Below are 26,170 nucleotides of genomic sequence, written 5' to 3'. Positions count from 1 at the left end.
TCCCCAGGTCTCACCCCCCTCCCCCTATAACCCATCGTATGGGCGACCTTGAAAATCTGGCATGGATTCCACAAACCTTTGGTATGTTACTGGTGACGTGAGTCAGAACAAATGAAATTATTTCTTTCCTTCAACAAACAATGAAAATCAGTATCCATGATTCTGTTACTACTACGCAGCAGGTCACGCAATTGCTGTACATTACAGGCCATCGGTTTGTGGATGCGAAACTGGTGGCTGATACTGTCCAGATGTGTTTCATTCGGATCAGATACGCGAATATCGAGGCCAGTACATCAAAGTGTTTACTGTCGTGCTCATCAGAACATTCCAACATGATTCTGTTCTCGGGGCACAGACAGTTATCCTGCTGGAAGACACTGTCGCCGTCAGGGAACACATCAAAGCATGAGGTCCGCAGCAATGTTCAGGCAGTCCAGCCTTCGATTACTGCCGCAGCACAGACTACTCTCACGAACTCTCATCAGTGGCGCGGTGCATATTTCGAGCAGCTGTTCGCGTAGATGACTGCGTGTCCGGACACGACCATCGACCCGCTGTAGCAAGGAAAATGATTCACACGACCAGGACATCCGTTTCCATTGACGCACGGTCTAATATCTGTGAATCCGTGCCCACTGCGATCGAAATTGACTGTGTCGTTGGGTCAACATTGGGGCCGTCCGCTGCGGAATCCCACGCTCGGAAAGGAGTGCTGGATGACATGCTCCGAAACATTTGCACCTGCACCATAACTGTAGACTGTAGACCCTATCATTAGATCTATTACATATCGCCACCTATATTGCTTTACAGAGTGCGGGGGCCTACGACTTCCACATTCTGTGATATGATGCAGATGTCCAGCATCTTCTCCCCTACTCATGGCTTCACCGTTTTTCAACCACTATACGTACACTGGTGTCCAAAATTAAAGCAACAAACTGTTACTTACCCGTCATGTGTCTAATTCACGATATAATCAAACAAACTGTCAACAGATGTCGTTACGAAGTGTTCTACACGGAAGTTGGCATTCCGATCAATGGATAAACACGGCAGGAATGACGTCAAGGCACCTGTCAAGGCCGGCCGGTGTGGCCGTCGCTTCTAGGCGCTACAGTCTGGAACCGCGTGACCGCTACGGTCGCGGGTTCGAATCCTGCCTCGGGCATGGATGTGTGTGATGTTCTTAGGTTAGTTAGGTTTAGGTAGTTCTAAGTCCTAGGGGACTGATGACCTCAGTAGTTAAGTCCCATAGTGCTCAGAGCCATTTCGAACCACCTGTCAAGCTGGGTAGTGTTTGCAGGGTAGTCCCACATCCGCAATCGCTGTGTACACAGTCACAGATGGTGCAGTATGGCACAGAGAAGTCGCCAACAGACTCTCGGCTGTGGAGGGCATTAGGAAGAAGGGAGCGGAGAGTCGCAATCTGATGTGGTCCGATGGCTTAATGTGAACCTGTTTGTTGTTTCTCGAACGAAGCGATAGTTTATTGAGACCGAAACTGTATCACGGAGACTAGGACAGGGCCGACCACGTGTGACATCAGAAAGAGTGGACCGTTATTTGCCTGTAAGGGACCGCCTTATACTGCACTGCAACTGGCATCTGACCTCGCACCATCCCCGGAACGTGTTGTATTGAGGTATACGGTGTACAGACGGCTTCAGCAGAGTGGCCTTTGTTGTTCTGTTGTCTGTTTACCTGTGGCGTGTCTTCAAATGGTTCAAATGGCTCTGAGCACTATGGGACTTAACAGCTGAGGTCATCAGTCCCCTAGAACTTAGAACTACTTAAACCTAAGTAACCTAAGGACATCACACACATCCATGCCCGAGGCAGGATTCGAACCTGCGACCGTAGCGGTCGCGCGGTTCCAGGGTGCAGCGCCTAGAAGCGCTCGGCCACACCTGCCGGCGGCGTGTCTTCACAGAAGACAACGTCTATATAGGAGCTGTCAACATGCCACCTGGACGGTCAAACTTTGGGCCAATGTTATTTTCACAGATGAGTCCCGATTTGGTCTAGAGATTGATTCTAGACGGAGTCGTTTCTGGAGGGCACGTGGAACACGATTTCTGGACCCAAACAGTATGGCAAGAGACCGATGTCGAGCAGGACCCCTAATAGTCAGGATTATGTTGAGCACTCTAACAGTTCATCATGAAGTTATACGGGAGAATCAGCAAGATTTAACTGCTGTCAGGTACCGTGAAGAAACCTTGGTATTTCATTCGCTGTTGTTACGATGTGCTGTCGGCCTAGAATTCGTATTGAGGTACGATAATGCTCGAAGTCATAGAGCACGGATGGTTGATGTTTTTTGGAAACGGAAGATACTGGACGCAATGCGTGGCCTGCTCACTCTCCCGATTTGAATCCCATAGACCATATCTGGGATGCACAAGGGAAATCGGGTTGCATCGCGTCAGAATCCACCAACCACTCTCCAAGACTTATGAGCAACTCTGCACGAAGAATGGGCGTTATTGCCTCAACATGAGATTGATGACATCATTCACAGCATGTCCCGTCATTATCAGGCCTGTATTGGTGCCAGTGGTGGTCACACCCCATACTGTTGTCAGAATGTATGTACAAATCTGTTAAGTTTAAAAGAAAGAAAAAAACGGAGAATATGTCTACCGTGATGCATGTTGCAGTTGACTACGTGCTGTATTTTTTACATTCTTTCCACTTTACTATCACCTGTTTGTACTGTTTTGTGGCAAAATAAAGGCAACGTTGCAAACTTTCAGCTTGTTGCTTCAATTTTGGAGCACGCGGCAGGCGACCAGCTTCGTCGTTTCCGAGTTGCTCGATTCCAGGCACGGGCCATTACAAACTGCACTTTGTGAAAGTCATTTACGCCATTCGATTTCGCTGTTTACGGCCGTATCGTCGCTACTGTGATTCCCCATTTCCTTTGCTTCGGTTATGTACTTTCATTATTGCGTCATGTGCCCGCAGCGCCACCAAGCGTTGCGCATGTGGTCATAGATTGAGGTGACAAGAAGCCATGGGATAGCGATATGCACATATACAGATGGCGGTAGTATCGCGTACACAAAAGGGCAGTGCATTGGCGGAGCTGTGATTTGTACTCAGGTGATTCGTATGAAAACGTTTTCGACGTGATTATACCCGCACAACGGGAATTAAAAGACTTTGAACGCGGAATGGTAGTTGGAGCTAGACTCATGGGAATTCAGTATCCCTTGATCTACAGTGAATACCAGAGTTCAGGCATTAGCATTCACCACGGAAAACGCAGTGGCCGACAGCCTTCACTTAACGACTGAGAGCGGCGGTGTTTGCGTAGATTGGTCAGTGCTAACAGACAAGCAAAAGTGCATGAAATAACTGCAGAAATCAAAGTGTAACTACGACGAACGTAACCGTTAGGACAGTGCGGCGAAATTTGGTGTTAATGAGCTATGGCAGCAGGCGACAGACGCGAGTGCCTTGGCTAACAGCACGACATTGTCTGTAGCGCCTCTCTGGGGTTCGTGACTGTATCGATTGGACCCTAGACAGACCTGGTCAGAAAAGTCCCGATTTCAGTTGGTAAGGGCTTTTGGTGGGGATCGAACCTCACTGACTCATGGACACAAGTTGTCGAAAAGGCACTGTGCAAGCTGGTGCTGGCTTGATAATGGCGTGGCCAGAGATTACATGGAATGGACTGGTGCTCTGGTCCAACTGAACTCATCATTCACTGGAAATGGTTATGTTCGGCTTCTTGGAGACCTTAATGTCATGTGGCTGATCAATGTTTATTTTCGTATACGGCCACCAGTAGCTAGTACATACTATTGGTGCCAGCAAGCCTTGTCACATGCAGAATGTGCTGTGCCGCAGATCCCCGTGGGCAGCCCGCTGCTGGCGCGGGTCGTCATCTACATGCTGACCGGAGCCTCGGAGCTGCTCATCTACTGCAAGTACTGCGATGACGTCATCTCAGAGGTGCGTGCAGCGCTGCAGCGTGCTCCTATCAGCTTCTTCGCGATCGCAAATATCTCTGTGTTCTGTTTCTCTGAACTACTGGCGGCAATGACTTTCCCAACTCCTAAGTAGTGCAAACAATGCGAGAATTAGACGATATGGCACACGTACCGAAACACAAGCTTTCAGTTTGCTTTGATATCGCACGCAGCAGCACGGAGTGTGAAACATCCCCTTAGAAAAATTTATGAATGATTGTGCTGATAAACCCCTTACGTTATTTGATTTTCAAATAGCTGAGCAAAACTGAACGTGCACAGACATTTCTCTCTTTACTTATTCAGATCATCAATAAACTGACACACAATATGTTTAGCACAACGCAATCTGACTTTCAATAGTCCCTACAAAAGAATTGCCCTGACTAACAATAACCTATACGTTTCGTGAATCACTTACCTCACAAAAATCTTCGTTACTCGAACTACTGCAATACAGAGAGCGCCAATACTGCCAGCTAAATAAAAGATTCTAACTACTGAAGTCACTAATCACTGATAGGCATAGTTAGCAAATGAAAGATTTTGATAGAGACAAACAATGTATTTACCTTAATAGTGTTCAAAAGTCATAATATATGTATCAGTTCATGACATCCAGTCTTACAGATTTACTGTCTCTAATGGACACACGTCCAGATCATCCGCTCTCAAAACTCCGCCATCTCTCTCCCCACATCAACCACTGCTGGCGGCTCACCTCCAACTGCGCAACGCTACGCGCTGTTAACATCCAACGGCCCAACACTACAATAGCGAGTATTACAACAATGCCAACCAGCCACAGACTGCACACAGCACAGCCAGTGATTTTCATACAGAGCGCTACGTGGCGTTACCAATATAAAAACCTAAACAGCCTACTTACATAGTCCCCATGCTCCCCACAAAAAATTTTACAAATTGTTTTGGGCACTGGCCAATACATATTTGTTAAAAAAATTTATATTAACGCTAACAAATATATCAAATGCACACACTTATCGATACAATATTGCCCAAAAGTTAAAATTTTCTCACATTCCATAAAGACAGTCCTGATCATTCATAACAGTATTAATTACAATTTTATGCACAAAGTCTGAGCAGTATAAGAAAATGCACACGGAAGTAGTGGATTTTCATGCAGTCTTGAAAGAAGTAGTGTTGACCTTCCAACAGAAAGATAATGCTGACTCTTGACATGCAGACAGGTAATGGTCCACAGCAGAGCAAACCCACAGCAGAGTCAGTTGAAGTTAAAGAATATTGGTAGGTAGGTCATCACAGAGCAGACCCACTGTAGTCCTGGCAGAGAGTATGGTATTGGTGGGCCATCAAAGGTACAGACCCACTGCAGTCCTTGTAGAGACGGCCAGCAGCCATCTGTTGCGACTGTGCAGGTGCACAATCACCATCGAAGAGTCTTGCAGACAAAATAGCAAGTCCATAAACCACCACTTGTGCACACACAAAGTTTTTGGAATTGTCCTTAGAACCAGCAATGCTGTTAACCAGTACCTTGCTGATTTATCAACACACGTGCAAAACACTAACAGTCCCAACTTCTCACATATTGTCCGTATACTATAACCAACACAAATGTGCGCACTGAAATGAAACTTAATTTGAACAACTGGTGTCTATACAATTATAAATTTACTACATAAGAATACAATTATAAAGGTACAAAATACATCATTAAAGAACATAATAGTACAAATGGTTCAAATGGCTCTGAGCACTATGGGACTCAACTGCTGAGGTCATTAGTCCCCTAGAACTTAGAACTAGTTAAACCTAACTAACCTAAGGACATCACAAACATCCATGCCCGAGGCAGGATTCGAACCTGCGACCGTAACGGTCTTGCGGTTCCAGACTGCAGCGCCTTTAACCGCACGGCCACTTCGGCCGGCATAATAGTACAGATAACATTTGTAGTAATATGGGCTTTACAAAAGAATAGAAATAAACATATACATCAATGTTACAGGAATTATGACATAAGTAAATACATAAAAGATCAGAATAGCTTTCGGAAATAATGTCTGAACATCTTTACAAGGTAAATAACATATTATTAATGCATATTATATTTGAGAATAACAGTATTCCTCATCATAGTGAATGTAGTTTAGTATTAGAAGAGAAAAAAATTTTATGAAACAGTACACTGAGACAGGAAGAACACAAATACACAAGGATACACAAACACATAGCGGAATTACACAAAAGGAAAGGACAGAGTTTGTTTTCAGTGTAACATCTGGTACTGCACTCCAACCCAAAACTTCATTCCATAGATCTTTCCTCTTATTTCAACATTTGTTCCCACAAAAAAAAAAAAAAAAATAATCCTATCCAAGCATGCTTTCTGTGTTTATATGTTCACATATTTCTTACCTCATTATTTATTTCCATTATCTTACCTCATCATTTATTTCCAAAAAAATCCTATCTAAACCTGTTGTTCCTAAACCATACTTTTTTGTTCATATCCTCTTTCAAAATAATTTTTCTTCACTGTACACTACTTTTTTGGTCAAACCATTTTCTTATATCTTCTCAATGCATTTCTTCCAATTCATCACAACTCGTTCTCTTATATAGCCTACACCATCTTAAGCTAACTTAAATCTACTGAGCTCAGATGCACAAACCAATGGCGAAGCAATGCAACATCACAAACAATTAACACAAACAGCAATGAGATAAAAATGCAAATTGGCAAAGCTAGTAGCAATAAATATAAATTAGCAAAGCAAATGCAACATTACAACTAATATGAGCCAATGTGCAGCAACAAGAAAAACAAATCAGTAGTAAAACTGGCTTAACAGAGTAATACAAAGTGACATTATCACTATGCCTGGCAAACAGCAGCATCAAATGCAATAACTTATACCTGAATATGTGATAGCTGAAGCAGAAAAGCTGAAGCAGAAAAATAGTACACTAAAGACAACAATGCAGATAAGAGAAATGTCTATTCACATCTTAGTGTCTATGTCATTAAAGTGGTGCACCACAACAACCTATTCTACAAAAAAAATTACCAAGTACTTGAAAAGAAAATTATGTATGCAGTTACTGTTATTAGTCCCTTCTTATTGTTCTTTCCTTTCCAAGTGCTCCTTTTTTGAAGAATGTGGATCATAAAATTATTATTTAACAGATCTGTTGACAGAAAGTGTTCACATTAGCAAATGCATTTAATTTTATTTTATAAAACAAATGCTGCAACACAGCTGGAAACCAAATAGCAAATGAAATAAGCAACTATGTAAAGCAAAGCATAAAAACATCATTCAATAGCTATGTACCATTTCATAAGTCAGTAGAAATTCTCTCAACTCTCGTAGAAAAGACGCTTGTCATAATCAGGTGTGCAGATGTAAGAATATTTCCCATCAATTCATAAGCTTTTCAGTAAGTAACACAAAGTACGTGCTCCACAGTATAATCATATGTTTCCAAGTAATAGCGTGTCATATTTGCGATATTTTCTACAAAGGAATGTCAATAGCAAGGTTAATGGCCTCTTTTTTTTCACCTAATGGCTTTTTCTCCTGGCGACTGGTGCATAGCTGGGCGCCCACAACGCATTATGTCAAGGTCACTTAGCTTTCTCACCGAAATATTTTCGACAGCAGTTTGTGCTACAGTGACAATCTCATATAAAAAAAAATTGCACAAATCGAAAAATTACAGTAGAAATCCGTAGAAACGAAATCTCATGAATAGAAGTGTTGTGATACATTCATGCATGGACACACAAGTCATAACTCTTAAAGTATGATTCTTGGTTTCCAACATTCTTTTTCACAAACCAGAGTCCCTGACTTCTATTATTATTCACATACATATAAACACGTAATCACATTCCTCATATAGCATCAGCTTATTGATCATAAACGTACATCAGCAGCATAATACACATTGTCATCGTAACAATAACATCATAAAACCTCAGTCAAATCTCAAGAACGTCATAGCTTTCTGCAATAATATTAAAACCTAAAAAAAAAATTCATTGCTCATTTCAATAGTGTCATCTTCCCCCCCCCCCCCCAAGGATTAATGTAATTATACCCTTAAGTGTTACAGATTACAGCAATGGAATGAAATGTATCACGGAAAACCTTTGTATCTTTGTAATTCAAAAATCTTTAAAAATAAATGTTTTAAGTACAAAATTAATCACTCAACTACGTGTACTGTAGCGCTAAACTGTGCGTCTTGTTGTAAGATAATCTCTGTCATTACTTAAGGGTAAAAAAAGTGCCAAGTGTCATAATTATCATCGTCTGTAATCAAAGTTCTGTGGAAGTCAATGTACTTACCTCGTAATAAACAAAAGCGAAATGCCATGCATTTAGATATTGTAGTTATTACGTACAGTACCGTGATCAAGAAAGTACTAAACTGTAATGTAATGTTGTGCTACGAAAAAGGCTGTCTCATTGTAGCTATACCATAAAAGTTACTACTAAAACATGTTTTCCTTTCCAGAAGAATACAGAAAAACTGTGCAGATATAAAACAGATACACCGCAAAAGCAGCAATATAAATTATGTCACACATTAGTAGCGTCGTGATATAATCGTGTAGCTGTCAAATAAACTAACCACTGTGTCTTCTGGTATCTCTCAGAAAGTACTTTCAGCAAAACTGAACGTGCACAGACATTTCTCCCTTTACTTATTCAAATCATCAATAAACTGACACACAATATTTTTAGCACAACGCAATCTGACTTTCAATAATCCCTACAAAAGAATGGTCCTGACTAACGATAACCTATACCTATCATGAATCACTTACCTCACAAAAATCTTCGTTACTCGAACTACTGCAATACAGAGAGCGCCAATACTGCCAGCTAAATAAAAGATTCTAACTACTGAAGTCACTAATCACTGATAGGCATAGTTAGCAAATGAAAGATTTTGATAGAGACAAACAATGTATTTACCTTAATAGTGTTCAAAAGTCATAATATATGTATCAGTTCATGACATCCAGTCTTACAGATTTACTGTCTCTGATGGACACACGTCCAGATCATCCGCTCTCAAAACTCCGCCATATCTCTCCCCACATCCACCACTGCTGGCGGCTCACCTCCAACTGCGCAACGCTACGCGCTGTTCACATCCAACTGCCCAACACTACAATAGCGAGTATTACAACAATGCCAACCAGCCACAGACTGCACACAGCACAGCCAGTGATTTTCGTACAGAGCGCTACGTGGGGTTACCAATATAAAAACCTAAACAGCCTATTTACAAGTGTTAGAACTTCATAATATACCAGTCGCCCACAATATTATTGCACCTAGGTATTAGAGCGCTGCAGTCGGCTTATCGTGAGTCAGCGCTTAGTCGGGACTGATAGTATAAGCACAGCTGACCTGAACGCGTTGACAGTGCGACGCGCTTTCCTTAGTCACCACTGTACTTGTTTACTGTAACGACACCGAGCATTTCCGACAACGGCAATGTGCATTAATATTGTAGTTGAGTAGTATAGGAGCATAAATGTTTTGCCCACAATGGATGTATGAATCATCGTCCCTGCAGAACTAAAATTAGAGTAAGAAACCGTAACTAGTCATTTCTATTCTAATTTGTATAGGATTCAAAGAAGATCTTAAATGTTACCAGATAATTTACTAGAGGTAACACACAGATTTCTAAACGAACTTCTGTATGACATTGCGGCGAGACGGGTTGGACTCTCACTATCCTTTAAGCTATGTCCACATTCCACATACTTGGATAGGTTTCAGGCTGTCTGCCTCTTCACTCTGCGATGATAGATAATGGTTTAGTCGACAAAAGCAGCGTTGACGAAAGTTAGACAAAATACATAGCATGCAAAGGCCACAAACTCCATTCCATGGACAATAGCTGAAATTTACTTAGACTATCGAGTGTTCGGGATGCTTGCATGAATGGTTTGAAAAAAATGACAAAATGTCCTTTAGTTTGATTTATTGTCTTTAAAACAAGGAAAACGGCTATCAAGTCCGTATTTAATATCCCGTCATCAATTATGCAATGTTACTGACTTGTCTCTGTTACAATTTCGCATTCGAAAGCAGCCAGAAGATATTTAGTCTGACCTGATATTGTGAACGTTCTGAACAGTCACTGGCCCACGACTACTTGCGAGTTAACACATTCAGTCGTTCAGTAGGTTTCTTGTAAAAAAGTGCTTGCCATAATGTCTCGCAATTTGTACGAAACAAAAATGGTTCAAATGGCTCTGAGCACTATGGGACTCAACTGCTGTGGTCATAAGTCCCCTAGAACTTAGAACTACTTAAACCTAACTAACCTAAGGACAGCACACAACACCCAGCCATCACGAGGCAGAGAAAATCCCTGACCCCGCCGGGAATCGAACCCGGGAACCCGGGCGTGGGAAGCGAGAACGCTACCGCACGACCACGAGATGCGGGCTGTACGAAACACTCCACGCGGAGTTTATGTACGACATGAAATGTTCACACGCAAACATCTCCTGAAATAAGCTACTCACAAAGCTTAAACTTTCACAAAATACTCAATACTGTAGCCGCTGAAAACGGATCAAACGTGCGAACTTCTTCATTGTGTACAAATTTGATCAACACGGATTAACATAGGTCTTTACCAGAAAACGGCTCCCGAGCGACTGTCTCGACTCATAGATCCGAGGCACAAAGCCCTGCTCAAACGCGGGGGAATGCTAAATTCCTATTGGCCAGTATGTTAAGCACCAATCAATCATCTCGAGAAGATTTCTAATGTCAGCCAATCAGCTTACCACAAGTAATTTACATACATCAAAAAGATTTTGCATCACATCAGTTCCGAGAATTCCGGAACCTGTATAGAAAATTGGAATATAGATCAATATAAACATCATTTCCGCCCTTTTTATTGCTCATAAAAACCACACATTGCATGTTGTACCACCATACAGCGAGACCTTCCGATGTGGTGCTCCAGACTGCTGTACACACCGGTACCTATAATACCCAGTAGCACGTCCTCTTGAATTCATGCACGTCTGTATTCGTCGTGGCATACTCTCCGCGAGTTCATCAAGGCACTGTTGGTCCAGATTGTCCCACGCCTCAACGGCGATTCGGCGTAGATCCTTGGGGTGGGTCACGTCGTCCATAAACAGCCCTTTTCAATCTATCTCAGGCATGTTTGATAGAGTTCATGTCTGGCCACTCTAGTGGAGCGATCACGTTATCCTGAAGGAAGTCATTCACAAGACGTGCACGATGGGGGCGCGAATCATCGTCCATGAAAACGAATGCCTCGCCAATATGGTTGCACTGTCGGTCGGAGGATGGCATTCACGTATCGTACCGCCGTTTCGGCGCCTTCCATTACCATCTGCGGGGTACGTCGACCCCACACAATGCCACTCCAAAATAGCAGGGTACCTCCACTTTGTTGCACTCACTGGACAGTGTGTCTAAGGCGTTCAGCCTGATCAGGTTGTCTCCAAACGTGTCTCCGACGATTGTCTGGTTGAAGGCATATGCGACACTCGTCGGTGAAGAGAAGGTGATGCCAATCGTGAGCGGTCCATTCGGCATGTTGTTGGGCCCATATGTACCGCGCTGGATGGTGTCGTGGTTGCAAAGATGGATATCGCCATGGACGTCGGGAGTGAAGTTGCGCATCATGCAGCCTATTGCGCACAGTTTGAGTCGTAACACGACATGCTGTGGCTGTACGAAAAGCATTGTTCAACATGGTGCCGTTGCTCTCAGGATTTATCCGACCCATAATCCGTAGGTAGTGGTCATCCACTGCAGTAGTAGCCCTTTGGCGGCCTGAGCGTGGCATTTTATCGACAGTTCCTGTATCTCCTCCATGTTCAAACAACATCGGTTTGGTTCACTCCGATACGTCTGTACACTTCCCTTGTTGAGAGCACTTCCTGGTACAAAATAACAATGCGGACGCCATCGAACCCGCGGTATTGACCGTCTAGGCATGGTTGAACTACAGACCACACGAGCCGAATAACTCCTTCCTGGTGGAATGACTGGAACTGATCGGCTGTCGGACCTCCTCCATCTAATAGGCGGTGCTCATGCATGGTTGTTTACATCTTTGGGCGGGTTTAGTGACATCTCTGAACAGTCAAAGGGACTGTGTCTGGGTTACAATATCCACAGTCAACGTCTGTTTTCAGGAGTTCTGGGAACTGGGGTGATGCAAAACTTTTTTTGGTGTGTATAGATAGAAATCTCGTAATTTCGAAAACAAAACAAATTCAATGGAAACAAAATGCAATTCCTTTCTACAAAATAATCACTAATAAATTTAATACTCCATGCCCCTTCTGGCTCACTCGCACATACGTCACAAATTCCCCTATTGCACAACAACTTTCTTACGCATAAATTTTCATATTTTTAATATAATACCACATTCCCACTTTACGTATGTCCTCCATTCACTCTCTCAGTCTCTCCAAAACACACAACAGAAACACGATGAAATAATAATTTTCCAAAGCACTTTTAATTACATCAGAAACCAGTGGCAATGAAACTAAAGAAAATTCCAGAAAATTAGATTATATGAATCTACCCTCTTGCTTGTAGTTTGAATTGATGCTATAGATGAACACATTACAATCTCTCAGTCCGCTTCACAATGCCAGCACAGTTATTATGTGTTTTACGTAAATTTTATATCTCCGAAAGTACTGAAGTTGAAACTTCCTGGCAGATTAAAACTGTGTGCCAGACCGAGACTCGAACTCGGGACCTGAGTCTCGGCCTGGCAAACAGTTTTAATCTGCCAGGAAGTTTCATATCAGCGCACACTCCACTGCAGAGTGAAAATCTCATTCTAGTATTGAAGTTATTAATTTGAAAATTTAACAAAATGGTTGTGTTATATATAGAAATTTGTATACAAAGTATGAAAAAGTTCGGTTAATATTTAATAGTACTTCTTCAGATTCATGAAGAGTATGTGTAACGTATTGCACGCACCGTTAAATACGTACAAGGTTCGCTCGGCGCAGTAGCCGGCACCACATGTGCCAGGATGAGAACTAAAATCTGTTCTCCTCCCGGCTCCACGGCAAGCTACGCTTGGTGACGCTTGGTGACAAAATGGCTAATGGCTCTGAGCACTATGCGACTTAACTTCTGAGGTCATCAGTCGCCTAGAACTTAGAACTAATTAAACCTAACTAACCTAAGGACATCACACACATCCATGCCCGAGGCAGGATTCGAACCTGCGACCGTAGCGGTCGCTCGGCTCCAGACTGTAGCGCCTAGAACCGCACGGCCACTCCGGCCGGCCTGCAAGGTGACAACTCGTAATAATTTTCTATGTTACAATATGCAGCATTACAAAATAACTGGTGCCACACTAGTCCAGTGGTTCCCAACAGGTGGTCAGCGGACCCCCAGAGGTCCGCGAGCTATGCCAGAGGGGTCCCCAAGATGCTATTAGGATAAAAAATGTATTAAATATATTTCGTATGGTGACAGATTTTTTGTGTTGACTGCTTCTTGCATGAGCAGAGCCTTAGCGAACGCTAACTTCTGCGTCTAGCGTCTTCCTAGAGCCAACTGACACTAGCACACTCTGCCGGCCGCGGTGGCCGTGCGGTTCTGGCGCTGCAGTCCGGAACTGCGGGACTGCTACGGTCGCAGGTTCGAATCCTGCCTCGGGCATGGGTGTGTGTGATGTCCTTAGGTTAGTTAGGTTTAAGTAGTTCTAAGTTCTAGGGGACTTATGACCTAAGATGTTGAGTCCCATAGTGCTCAGAGCCACTAGCACACTCTAGTGCAAAACTAGAATTAGATACAGGCAAATAGTTCTGCTGTATGCCCTTAGACTGCGCGCGCTGCCCCTAAGTATTTTTTCAATAATGAATATGTCAATGTTTTTTCTAAGTACCAAAAATAGAAAACGCATAGAGACTCTTAATTTGGCTTTTTTAGGTACTTGGGTACCCATCATGCTCGATCAGGGGGTCCTCGAGAAAATTTTGTTGGGAACCCCTGCACTAGCATATCACTCGCTTGCAACGAACAGCACTTCATGTGTTTAAATGTTTTAAAATAACGTTTAGTAGACCCCTCCCTTTAATTGAAGGATTTACAAAAGAATAGTTCCTTGTCATGTGTCTTCTAGCTCTCGTCTTTCCAGCACTGATGTGGGTCCTATGTGATGACGGTAGCTAAGATTCAAGGCATCAGGAGACAATTTTTGTAGCAGTGGAATTGCTCATAAACGGACGAAGCAATTACACCGTCCAGTCACATTAATGTCCACCTGTAAAAAGCCTGAATAAACACCTTTTGCAGGATGTACCGCTGGTAGATGTGCAGGAAAAGAGTCAGTTAGGTTCTGGAGGGTATCGACAGGGATGTGGAGCCATGCGGATTCCAGTGCTGTGGCCTGCTGCGCTAGCTTTCTCTGTTGAGGATCCAAGGCGGGTACAGCCCGACCGAGGGGGTCCCACAGATTCTCGACTGGGTTAAAATCCTGGGAGTTTGGTTGCCAGGGGAGTACGGTACACTCATCCTTGTGCTTTTCGAACCACGCAAGTATACTGCAAACGCTGCATTATCCTGCTGGTAGATACCATTGAGCTGAGCAAGAATAAACTCCATGTAGGGGTGGACAAGGAAAGACGCGTACTTATTATGTTGATCCACCGTGCCTTCCAGAATGAAGATGGTTCATATGGCTCTGAGCACTATGGGACTTAACATCTATGGTCATCAGTCCCCTAGAATTTAGAACTACTTAAACCTAACTAACCTAAGGACAGCACACAACACCCAGTCATCACGAGGCAGAGAAAATCCCTGACCCCGCCGGGAATCGAATCCGGGAACCCGGGCGTGGGAAGCGAGAACGCTACCGCACGACCACGAGCTGCGGACCCAGAACGAAGATATTACCCAGAGAATGCCACGAATACATTCTCCAGATCATAACGCTCCCTCCTCTTGCCTGGACCCTTGCGATGATTGTTGCAGGGCCATACACGTCAATGGTCATCTGTCCGATGGAGCATGAAACTGATTGAGCTGAAAAAGCCACCTGTCACCACTCGGCGGACGTCTCCTCGCGGTACTGGCGTGCAAATCCAAGCCTTCGTCGTCAATAAATAACAGTCAGTATGTGTGCATGAAACAGGCGGCAGCTGCGGAGGCCCATACGCAGCAACGTTGCTGAACGGTCGTTGAAGACACACTGTTGGCAGCCCCTTGGTTCATCAGGGTCGTCAGTTGCTCAACAGTTGCTCGTCTACTCGCCCATACACATCTCTGCTGCCGTCGTTAACCCCTGTCATCTATGATCCGTGGTGCACCACAGTTGTCTGGTGCCGGTTTTGGATAGCGCCGTTTTGCATTCACGGTATACTTTAACCACAGAGGCACGCGGACGGTTTACAAACCACACAGTTTCGGGAATTCTTGGTTCAAATGGCTCTGAGCACTATGCGACCTAACTTCTGAGGTCATCAGTCGCCTAGAACTTAGAACTAATTAAACCTAACAAACCTAAGGACATCACACACATCCATACCCGAGGCAGGATTCGAACCTGCGACCGTAGCGTTCGCTCGGTTCCAGACTGCAGCGCCTAGAACCGCACGGCCACTCCGGCCGGCTGGGAATACTTGTACCCTTGACCCAAAAGCCAATGATCTTGCCCTTTTGGTCGTCAGATAAGTCACTCCTGTACAGGACAGGCGTATGGTCTCGCGTCCGTCGGCCGTCGTAATTTAATATATATATTGTTATGGTTATTATTATTTTTTGATTGTTGCCGACTTAAGTGGTGGGCCATAATAAAAATGATATCCATTTAATTTTGATTTTACGATTAAATGCTTTCCTGAAGTTCTCCTTTTTAACAATATTAATTTCAAATTATTCGTTACATTAATGAATGTTAGACTCGCTGAATCTTAAAACATGAGCTTATAAGTTGTACAATGTAATAAACTTTTCATATTAATTTCCTCGGCTAGTCAGTTCACCTTAAAGCATAAGATCTTTAGTTATTAATTACAATTGCGGTCCACACACGCGCGAGAGTATTTTTCTTACCTCCGTTAACCATTGTATTGTAGTCAGAATCCTGGCTCTGGGTCTCGGCTATGGTACTGAAAATAAGAATCTTAAAGCTAAGTATTTTCTGCAACGTCGGGCGGCTGTGGAGAAAAATTAATACTATGTTAATAGCGGGCGAGTTTTCCGCTTCCGCTAATTTTTCATAAGTTAATATCGCCACGTAATGGCGTCGTTGGCTGCATCGGCTGCTGCGATTGTTGAACTGTAAATTACTTGAATGCAGGTTAATTCAAGGAAGGCGGACATGAAATCGGGAAAATCTCTTACAAATTAAAAGTGCACAATAATATTAAATCAGTATATTATATGCTTAACTCATACAAATATGCTTACATTTGCCAGCACTCGCAAGACGTCCCTCTAAACACATTCAAGACAAAAGAAGAAGACGAGACGACTAAAAAATTAACAAAAGAGCGTATCTTGTCGTCTCTTTAGATCATTTTGTCATAAATTATTTCTTTGCATTTGAAACTTGGACAGAGAGATTATTATTTTACGGCTACACGATAAAAACATATTATTCAATTTATAAATACTGTTTTTCAAGTCCTTTCGTAATATAGCACTGGGGACGCTATAATGGGCAGGCGGTGGCTGTTATGGAATGATTAGGGTTAATTTTAGAGAAAGGCCATTTATTGGCGAAAGCATGTTGGAAGGCGTTACATAGGTCCAGGGAGGTGAGGGTGAGCCAGAGCTTAGAGTTTGGCGAAACATTGTTCGCGAAGCTACCGAAAGTTGTGGTCTGCCAAAACTAAGTCCACAGTGCCTCAGCACCGGTAGAAGCGGGAGATGTTCACTGCTACAGGGCGCGCATCCGATTCGCGGGTGAGCAAGGATACCAGAGAGCGGGCCCGGCGACGGGCGGCCGGGTATGTTCGACGCACCACGCGGCTTCCTCCGCCCTGATTGGTCAGGACCGAGAAAACCGTGCGGGCGGCACGGAACTTTCCAGAGCGTTGCGTGCTAAGCGACTCCTGGGGCGGCGTTACCTAGTCAGCAAATGAGAGAGGCGCGTGTCCAAGGTGCCCTTCCTCGGGGCTGACTTCCTGTTACTAGACCGTGGGATGAAAGCTAACACTGCCGGCCGTGGCTTGGCCGCAATAGAAAAATGAAGTTGCCGTTTGGAGGCTCATATAATAAAGTAAAATCCCTTATTGTCTGGCTCGTCCTTTACACTCCGTTTCCGCATTATACCATCGACTGTAGTGTTCCCGCGTTCCCCCGACACGCTTCATACAGGGTGAGTCACACAAGACGTAACACCCACTATATTTCGTGAATGGTTCCAGATATCGAAACGAGATTTGCGTCAAATGATAGTACACTAAAGGACATATAGTGTGATACGTGATAAGTAGTCTTAGTTCTTCTATCCATCGATATATTAAAGCAAATATGATCTTTTAAAAGCGCTTGGAAAGACGAGTAGAGTGACGTAATGCTTGTTAATGTTGAAGTTGTAACTCTTCGCAAAAGAATCCGAGAGATGTTCTTAATCTATGACGTAAGTCGGCCGAAATCAGCTACTGCGTTGTAAACACGCTCATGCGAGACTACGTCGTTGCATCAAGTATTTCGACTGTCTACTTGTCTGCACTGCAGAAATAACAGGAGTTGTGGTCATTTTTTATTCAACATCCCTTGCATGGAGACATGTACACCAATGAGCAGAAGTTAGAGAAGCTACTTTTATAAGGCGAATGACGCACTAGACGTATTACCAATAAGTGTAGGATCAGCCAGAGGAGTGTCATTCTCATCTTGCATCGACATAAATTCCACCGTTATCATCTGTCACATCAGGCACTCGGAGGACGTGCTTTAGAAAGTCGTATAGAATTTTGTTGGTTTGCTCCGCATCCTTTGGGAGACGACACTACATTTCTACAACGTGTGCTCTTTACCGACGAAGCTCCGTTTACGAACCACGGTAATGTACTCGTAAATTTAAGTAACGTGCACTACAGAGCAGCTGAAAATACACCCTGGTTACGTTAGGTACAACAACAACGGGCGTGAAACGTAAACCTACGCTGCGGCATCAAAGAAAATTTCACTGTACGACGTTACTTTATCCCAGGAACGTCCAATGGAAATATTTATACATTCTTTCTTACGAACTGTTCTTCTACAAAAGATATGTAGATAAACGACTGTGTATGTGATTTGTACCTGACGGCTGCCCAGCTCACGCTCTCCGTGTTGCAACGCAATTACTGAATGTAAATTTTCCTGGCCGTTGAATGGAATGGAATGCTACAGTACAACACCTGGCCAGGTCCCTTGATGTGATTCCTCTTCATTTCTTTCTGTTGGGACCTCTGAAACATGTAGTTTATCATGAAGCCCCAATTACGTCAGACGATATGTGACGTCGAATCGCCACAGCATGCCAAGGGCATATCTTCCAATGTACTTTCATCTGTCCCTAGAACGTTCATTGCAAATGTATCTTGGATCGATGGTAAACAATTTGAGCACAGACTTAAGTAAAATATAAAACTACGTTTTATTAAGAAAAGCATTTATTTTGTGGGTAACATATCATCAGTCAATCTGAATAAAACTGTTTAGTTTATTTGCAGTGTATTCAAAGTAATTACTATTTTGAGTAGTATTCATAGACATATTCGTCTCCAGGCAGAGACAGGTCAGCTACCTTTTCTCAGAAGTAAGGAGGTTAATATGGCAGTTCTCTTTTTCCGTTGAATCGGGCTGTTCATCATTATGAAATATAAGTGACCGACGCTTCTGTTTTGGATTTTACAAGCAGCAACGGAGACAGTCTAAATGTAAAATTGCCTGACGAAACTGTGATTGAAACTTCCTGACGGATTAAAACTGTGTGCCCGACCGAGACTCGAACTCGGGACCTTTGCCTTTCGCGGGCAAGTGCTCTACCATCTGAACTACCGAAGCACGACTCACGCGCGCTACTCACAGCTTTACTTCTGCCAGTATCTCGTCTCCACCTTCCAAACTTTACAGAAGCTCTCCTGCGAACCTTGCAGAACTAGCACTCCTGAAAGAAAGGATATTGCGGAGACATGGCTTAGCCACAGCCTGGGGGATGTTTCCAGAATGAGATTTTCACTCTGCAGCGGAGTGTGCGCTGATATGAAACTTCCTGGCAATCATTCTGGAAACTGTGATTGTTTGGAAATGTACACACATTTGAAATAATTTTCCTAAGTGCCATCTGATGCGCGAGAAGTAGCATATGCCGTAGTTCCACACACAAAAATCAGAGCTTACCCTGTATCAGCGTCATATAGGAAATGAGGTCTTATCTTAGTAGCGCATGCCTGTTTTGCTACGGAGCCTCCCATGAGAGCTCTTTCTGGTGGTTATTTCAATCGCAATAGCTGACTCTGGTCACATTGATTTTCATTTCTCAGATTTTTTTGCGAAGAGTTTCAACATCAGCAAACATTATGTCATTGAACTTGTCTTTTCAAGCGCTTTCGGATGCCTTTAAAAAAGTAGTAAATTCTGTTTAAAAAACCATACCTGCTTCAATATCTCAACGGATACGAGAGTTAAGACACTTTATTACATACCAAAGTACACATCCCTTAGCGTACTATCATTTACTAAAAACTTCTTTCCGATACCTAGAATCGCTCACGAAATAAAAGGGGTGTTATCTCTTAGGTGACTCACCCTGTCTACCCTCCAATGCTAGTGCTATCACCGTCTGTCTGTGAGTGGCTATTACACATTGACGTCAAACAAAGGTGGTGGTCACGTTAACGTGACTCGGCCGTGTATTTATACTGTCCCATCAAGCGATAAGTAGTCACCGCAAATGATCGACACTGTTTTGCACATGCACCATATGGGATTCAATGAGATCACTGACGTTTTCCTGCAAGTTACGTTGTCAATATGTATCTCTGGGAAGTCTTTTTTATGCTTGAACCCGCAACTGCCATAAATTTCCTGAAAGAAATAATCTTCCTGCGTGAAACTGTTGTTATGTTCGAACTAAACATTTATTTCATTTCATTTGCTATTAGTTAATGTTTCTACTTATCAGTCATGTGGCGGTAAGAGTAATAACGAAAATACTGGGTGGCTTCGAACAAAAAATTAATAATAAGAAGAATAATAATAAGAGAGAGAGAGGGGGGGATAAAGATTGAGAGAGAGAGAGCCGGCTGCGGTGGCCGAAAGGTTCTAGGCGCTTCAGTCCGGAACCGCTCGACTGTTGCGGTCGCAGGTTCGAACCCTGCCTCGGGCATGGATGTGTATGATGTCCTTAGGTTAGTTAGGTTTAAGTAGTTCTAAGTTCTAGGGGACTGATAACCTCAGATGTTAAGTCCCATAGTGCTCAGAGCCATTTGAACCATTTTTTAGAGAGAGAGAGAAACAAAATACACTCATTCGCTATTTACAAGTGATAAAAACTGAACTATATGCTTACAGCACAACATGGTCCATAAAGACGTATGGGAAGAACAGAACGTAGCTAGACAAGTACGTCGAAGTCTGAGGGTGACTCACATCTCGGTCCTCGACTTACTCACTCACTTGTTGCACATCGTCCATAAATTGAGTCTTATACGAGTGGGCATCGTGGTAAGTACTTCAGTATTTCCGCCAACTAGCGACGAGGACATCCTACCAGTGGACAGAGATATGAGGATTCAATCGAATTGTCGCCTCCATGAAGGGCTGAACAAGGACACTTGGGAAGTTCGGCCGCAGGGTTGCAAGTTTTCAGTTGACGTCACATTGTGCGGCTTGCCTGTCAGAATGATGTCAACACAACATCCAGTCTCCGAGCGGAGAAAGTCTCCGACCCGGCCGGGAATCGAACCCGGGCCTGCTGCATGGCAGTCAGATGTGCTGATCACCATGCAAAGGAATGAAACGAATTAGTGTGTCATTAAAGAAATAATGTAGTGGTAGTTAATTATTTCCATCGCTACTGTGCGTTATTTTCTTTGCATTTTAAAGCCTGCGCTGTTCAAATTAAGTACATTTACAGGAGAAGCTCTATTCTTCTACGTAACTGCCTTGAGCAAATTGTAAATCGAAAATCATGAACTCCATTTCTGAATAATTCTTCGTTTGCTTAGGTTTATTCGTTTTGATTTCAAGGGGCGTACACAGAAGCGGAATTTCAGAATCCAGTGAGAGTTCTGGTTGTCAGTGTACAGTATTGCGCACTCGGGCACTAGGCAGCTCCAGTGGGGCGGAGCGAGTGACAAACAACCAGAAGTTTAGAAGCTGTACTTTCAGAAGGTCATAACTGGTTTCTGTCAGAATTAAGACCCAAATTTTCACGTGCAATCGATTAAAGGGGCTGATGTCTTGCTTGTGTGCTTTTTTCCTGCTCAAAATATGATGTCAGATTAGTGATGTTTCCTTGTTATGTGGTGTAACCTCCCAACAGAAAAAAATATATAATTATATCATTTACATTCTGCGTAACCTACCAACAGATAAATTCCGAAACCTCCCAACAGTAAAAATATAATTATTTATAATTCACATTCATCGTAACCTCCCAATAAATGAATTCCGTAACCTACCATTAATACAATGTGACTAATCTCTCAATAAAATTGTGGCTCACTTATAACCTTTCAATAATTGAATGTGAATTTAAACTGGTAAATTTTGGACGTCAGCAGCGCTGCATCATGGCCCTGAATGATCATTCTGAATAAAAATGAAAATTCTTACCTCAGTAAGGTCGACGGATAACGCGTATACAGGGTGTTACAAAAAGGTACGGCCAAACTTACAGGAAACATTCCTCACACACAAATAAAGAAAAGGTGTTATGTGGACATGTGTCCGGAAACGCTTAATTTCCATGTTAGAGCTCATTTTAGTTTCTTCAGTATGTACTGTACTTCCTCGATTCACCGCCATGATTTCATACGGGATACTCTACCTGTGCTGCTAGCTGCACATTTCAGTCGAAGTGTTCGTACGCTTCTCAACAACAGATTCGGTGACCGATGGATTGGTAGAGGCGGACCAATTCCGTGGCCTCCACGCTCTCCTGACCTCAACCCTCTTGACTTTCATTTATGGGGGCATTTGAAAGCTCTTGTCTACGCAACCCCGGCACCAAATGTAGACACTCTTCGTGCTCGTATTGTGGACGGCTGTGATACAATGCACCATTCTCCAGGGCTGCATCAGCGCATCAGGGATTCCATGCGACGGAGGGTGGATGCATGTATCCTCGCTAACGGCGGACATTTTGAACATTTCCTGTAACAAAGTGTTTGAAGTCACGCTGGTACGTTCTGTTGCTGTGTGTTTCCATTCCATGATTAATGTGATTTGAAGAGAAGTAATAAAATGAGCTCTAACATGGAAAGTAAGCGTTTCCGGACACATGTCCACATAACATATTTTCTTTCTTTGTGTGTGAGGAATGTTTCCTGAAAGTTTGGCCGTACCTTTTTGTAACACCCTGTAAAACTGCTCCTATAAGAAATTTTTCTGGCACAGCTCAGTGCAATGCTGGCCAATAGATTTGGCATGTATAAAAAGAAACAACTGATTTGTCTTTACAATAATCAGGATGATCATGATTTGGAGAAATTAGTAAAATCCTTAAATTGAAATGAATGATTGCCAAAACTTAATTTTTATAAGGAAGATTATTATTAAGAGATTTCTTTTTAAAACCATTTACATGGGACTTGATATAACAATACTACATATGCGCGAGGCTGCTTTTACCTTATACTTCAACGCTCAGGCACCGCCATCGCTCCACACGACTGGCCCAGCCAACTCCATACACCAGACTGCTAGCAACTACTTACTCCTACTGCTACAGACACTGCTCTTACTGCATACAACACTGCTCTCTGGTCTGAGATTCTCTTATAGCTTACATATCGCAGGCAGCGCGTGAGCAATCCATTGAAATTACATCTGCTCGAGTGCGCTAGCAACAATCATGGACCTCTTACAATGGGCAGAGCCTTTGGTTTCTCGGTCGTTTTAAATAAGCGCACATCGCCGTCGTCAAATCAGTTTGAATACAGTACGGGGTGGACAAGAACTCCTCGTACCCCCTAATATCGAATGCTAATTGACTTAATTTGTTTTAGCAGAAGTGCTTACTAATGTAATAAGTGTCCAGTATACCAGTATGTCCCCCATGATGCTGTAAACGCATTTCGATATGCCTCCATATTCTTTCTGACGTATTTTTGAGCATGTCCGGTTTATAGTGCGAAATGCATGGTCAACAACATTGCTCAGTTCTTCGTTTGTAGCATAACAACTTACAGATACAGGCGCCATAACGGGTTGTCAGGTGTGTTGAGGTCAGGACTTCTTGGTGGGCATTTCGAGAGAGCTGGTGTTGCTGATGAGCCACGACCTACCCCTGGCCCAGAAAGTGTTCATTTAGGAACTCATACACTGCAATAGCATAGTGAGGAGGCGCTCCATCTTGCTGCAGTCATATGCGTTCTTTGAGGTTCCTATCCTCAAACTGAGGTATTCAAATTTTTTGTAACACGAGTATATAAATTGCGCTATTCACAGGGTGGTATCAAGTATCGATACCATCCACTGGCGTCCCACAGTTGGTAACGCAACGCACGTTTTCGTCAGATGCCGATAGCAGTCGTACGGCATGCAGCGGATCCAATGGAGCACCCCTGCTGAGCCATGCCTCCAGCGACTCCATACCTCGAGCGCCCTCTGCCGCAACAACAAAGCATGGTCGGCGGCAGCCACGCGGTCCACTCGCAACGGAGCGCAGCCCAGTCGCAATGGAGGGGCCACCGAGACGCAGCCCAGTCACCGTCACTCGTGCATTAGTTAAGAGAGCCTCCCCCTATCACGCTCTTTTTGCTATTGCTTCAGCCGGACTTTATTGCTTCATGCTACACCAAGAAGAAATGCAGATGATAAATGGGTATTCATTGAACAAATATATTATACTAGAACTGACATGTGATTACATTTTCACGCAATGTGGGTGCTTAGATCCTGAGAAATAAATACCCAGAACAACACCTCTGACCGTAATAACGGCCTTGATACGTCTGGGCATTGAGTCAAACAGAGCTTGGATGGCGTGTACAGGTACAGCTGCCCATGCAGCTTCAACACGATACCACAGTTCATCAAGAGTAGTGACTGGCGTATTGTGACGAGCCAGTTGCTCGGCCACAATTGACCTGGCGTTTTCAGTTGGTGAGAGATCTGGAGAATATGCTGGCCAGGGCAGCAGTCGAACATTTTCTGTATCCAGAAAGGCCCGTACAGGACCTGCAACATGCGGTCGTGCATTATCCTGCTGAAATGTAGGCTTTCGCAGGGATCGAATGAAGGGTAGAGCCACGGGTCGTAACATCTGAAATGTAACGTCCACTGTTCAACGTGCCGTCAATTCGAACAAGAGGTGACCGAGACGTGTAACCAGTGGCACCCCATACCATCACGCCGGGTGATGCGCCGGTATGGCGATGACGAATACACGCTTCCAATGTGCGTTCACCGCGATGTCACCAAACACGTATGCGACCATCAAGATGCTGTAAACAGAACCTAGCTAGATTCATCCGAAAAAATGACGTTTTGCCATTCGTGCACCCAGGTTGGTCGTTGAGTACACCATCGCAGGCGCTCCTGTCTGTGATGCAGCGTCAAGGGTAACCCTAGCCATGGTCTCCGAGCTGATAGTCCATGCTGCTGCAAACGTCGTCGAACTGTTCGTGCGGATGGTTGTCGTCTTGCAAACGTCCTCATCTGTTGACTCAGGGATCGAGACGTGGCTGCACGATCTGTTACAGCCATGCGGATAAGATGCCTGTCATCTCGACTGCTAGTGATACGAGGCCATTGGGATCCAGCACGGCGTTCCGTATTACCCTCCTGAACCCACCGATTCCATATTCTGCTAACAGTCATTGGATCGACCAACGCGAGCAGCAATGTCGCGATACGATAAACCGCAATCGCGATAGGCTACAATCCCACCTTTATCAAAGTCGGAAACGTGATGATCCGCATTTCTCCTCCTTACACGAGGCATCACAACAACGTTTCACCAGGCAACGCCTGTCAACTACTGTTTGTTTATGAGAAATCGGTTGGAAACTTTCCTCATGTCAGCACGTTGTAGGTGTCGCCACCGGCGCCAACCTTGTGTGAATGCTCTGAAAAGCTAATCATTTGCATATCACAGCATCTTCTTCCTGTCGGTTAAATTTCGCGTCTGTAGCACGTCATCTTCCTGGTGTAGCAATTTTCATGACCACTAGTGTATATTTGCTTGTTCGCTAATCATTTGTGCTTCTCTCCATTTTTCGTGCCACGACAGCCGTTCTGTACAAAGTATACTATGATCCAACCAGATGTTGTGATGTCATCGCTGCCTTTTCATTACGTGAGGCGGGTTCCTTTCTAACTCGACAATGTAATGAGGATTCTCTTTGGCCCAAATGACCTTGCCACGGTTCACTTTATTTGGAAATAGAGTTATCAAAGCATGGCATGCTAAAACAATCTCATTCTGGTGTGTATCTGGTAACTTCTTTACGAACGTCAGTCGAAAAGATCTGACTTTAAGGTCTCCTTTCATGTGATCTCGCTATTGTCCTCGGCACACCGAGACCCGAAGCACGCTTTAGTAGATTTTTCAATCTAAGCAGAGACTCCGGCGCATGTTTCTTCTTCCTTCAGCTCTGTGGCCTGTCTTTAAGACTGCCAAAGGCAGAAGCACTTCTTTCCCAATCCAGAAGTGTTGCCTTTCACGGTGCAGTCTTATTAATTTTTCCTGGAATGTTCTCATAATCTGTCTCATTGCCTGCCCCATGCATTTGTCACTAAGCGCCTCTCAATAGTTTAACTATGATCACTCACATGTGCCATGGCTACAAATTAAGACTCGACTGCGACTGCGAAAACATGTAAAGATGAATCCCAATAATTGATTCCAAAAACTGATAAGAAGTAACATAGCTACTAACCTGCATAACAATAACATTTGATACTAAACTGGGGATACAGGGGTACGTGGATTTTTCGCCCACCCAGTAC

The 26,170-nt window shown here is 43.7% G+C and overlaps 1 protein-coding gene across 1 annotated transcript in view; it reads left to right on the top strand.

The window, feature by feature from the left end:
* The window catches only part of LOC126235102 (odorant receptor Or2-like), a 117,748-nt gene that overhangs the window by 56,331 nt on the left and 35,247 nt on the right, over window positions 1–26,170 (top strand). The window contains exon 5 of the mRNA XM_049943836.1: window positions 3,865–3,969. Coding sequence (XP_049799793.1) covers window positions 3,865–3,969 — 105 coding nt within the window. The remainder of the gene's footprint in view (window positions 1–3,864; window positions 3,970–26,170) is intronic.

This window comes from Schistocerca nitens, chromosome 2, assembly GCF_023898315.1.
Source record: "Schistocerca nitens isolate TAMUIC-IGC-003100 chromosome 2, iqSchNite1.1, whole genome shotgun sequence".
NCBI lineage: Eukaryota > Metazoa > Arthropoda > Insecta > Orthoptera > Acrididae > Schistocerca > Schistocerca nitens.
The sequence above is the reverse complement of the archived record's forward strand: the minus strand, read 5'-3'. Positions and strand labels throughout refer to the sequence as shown.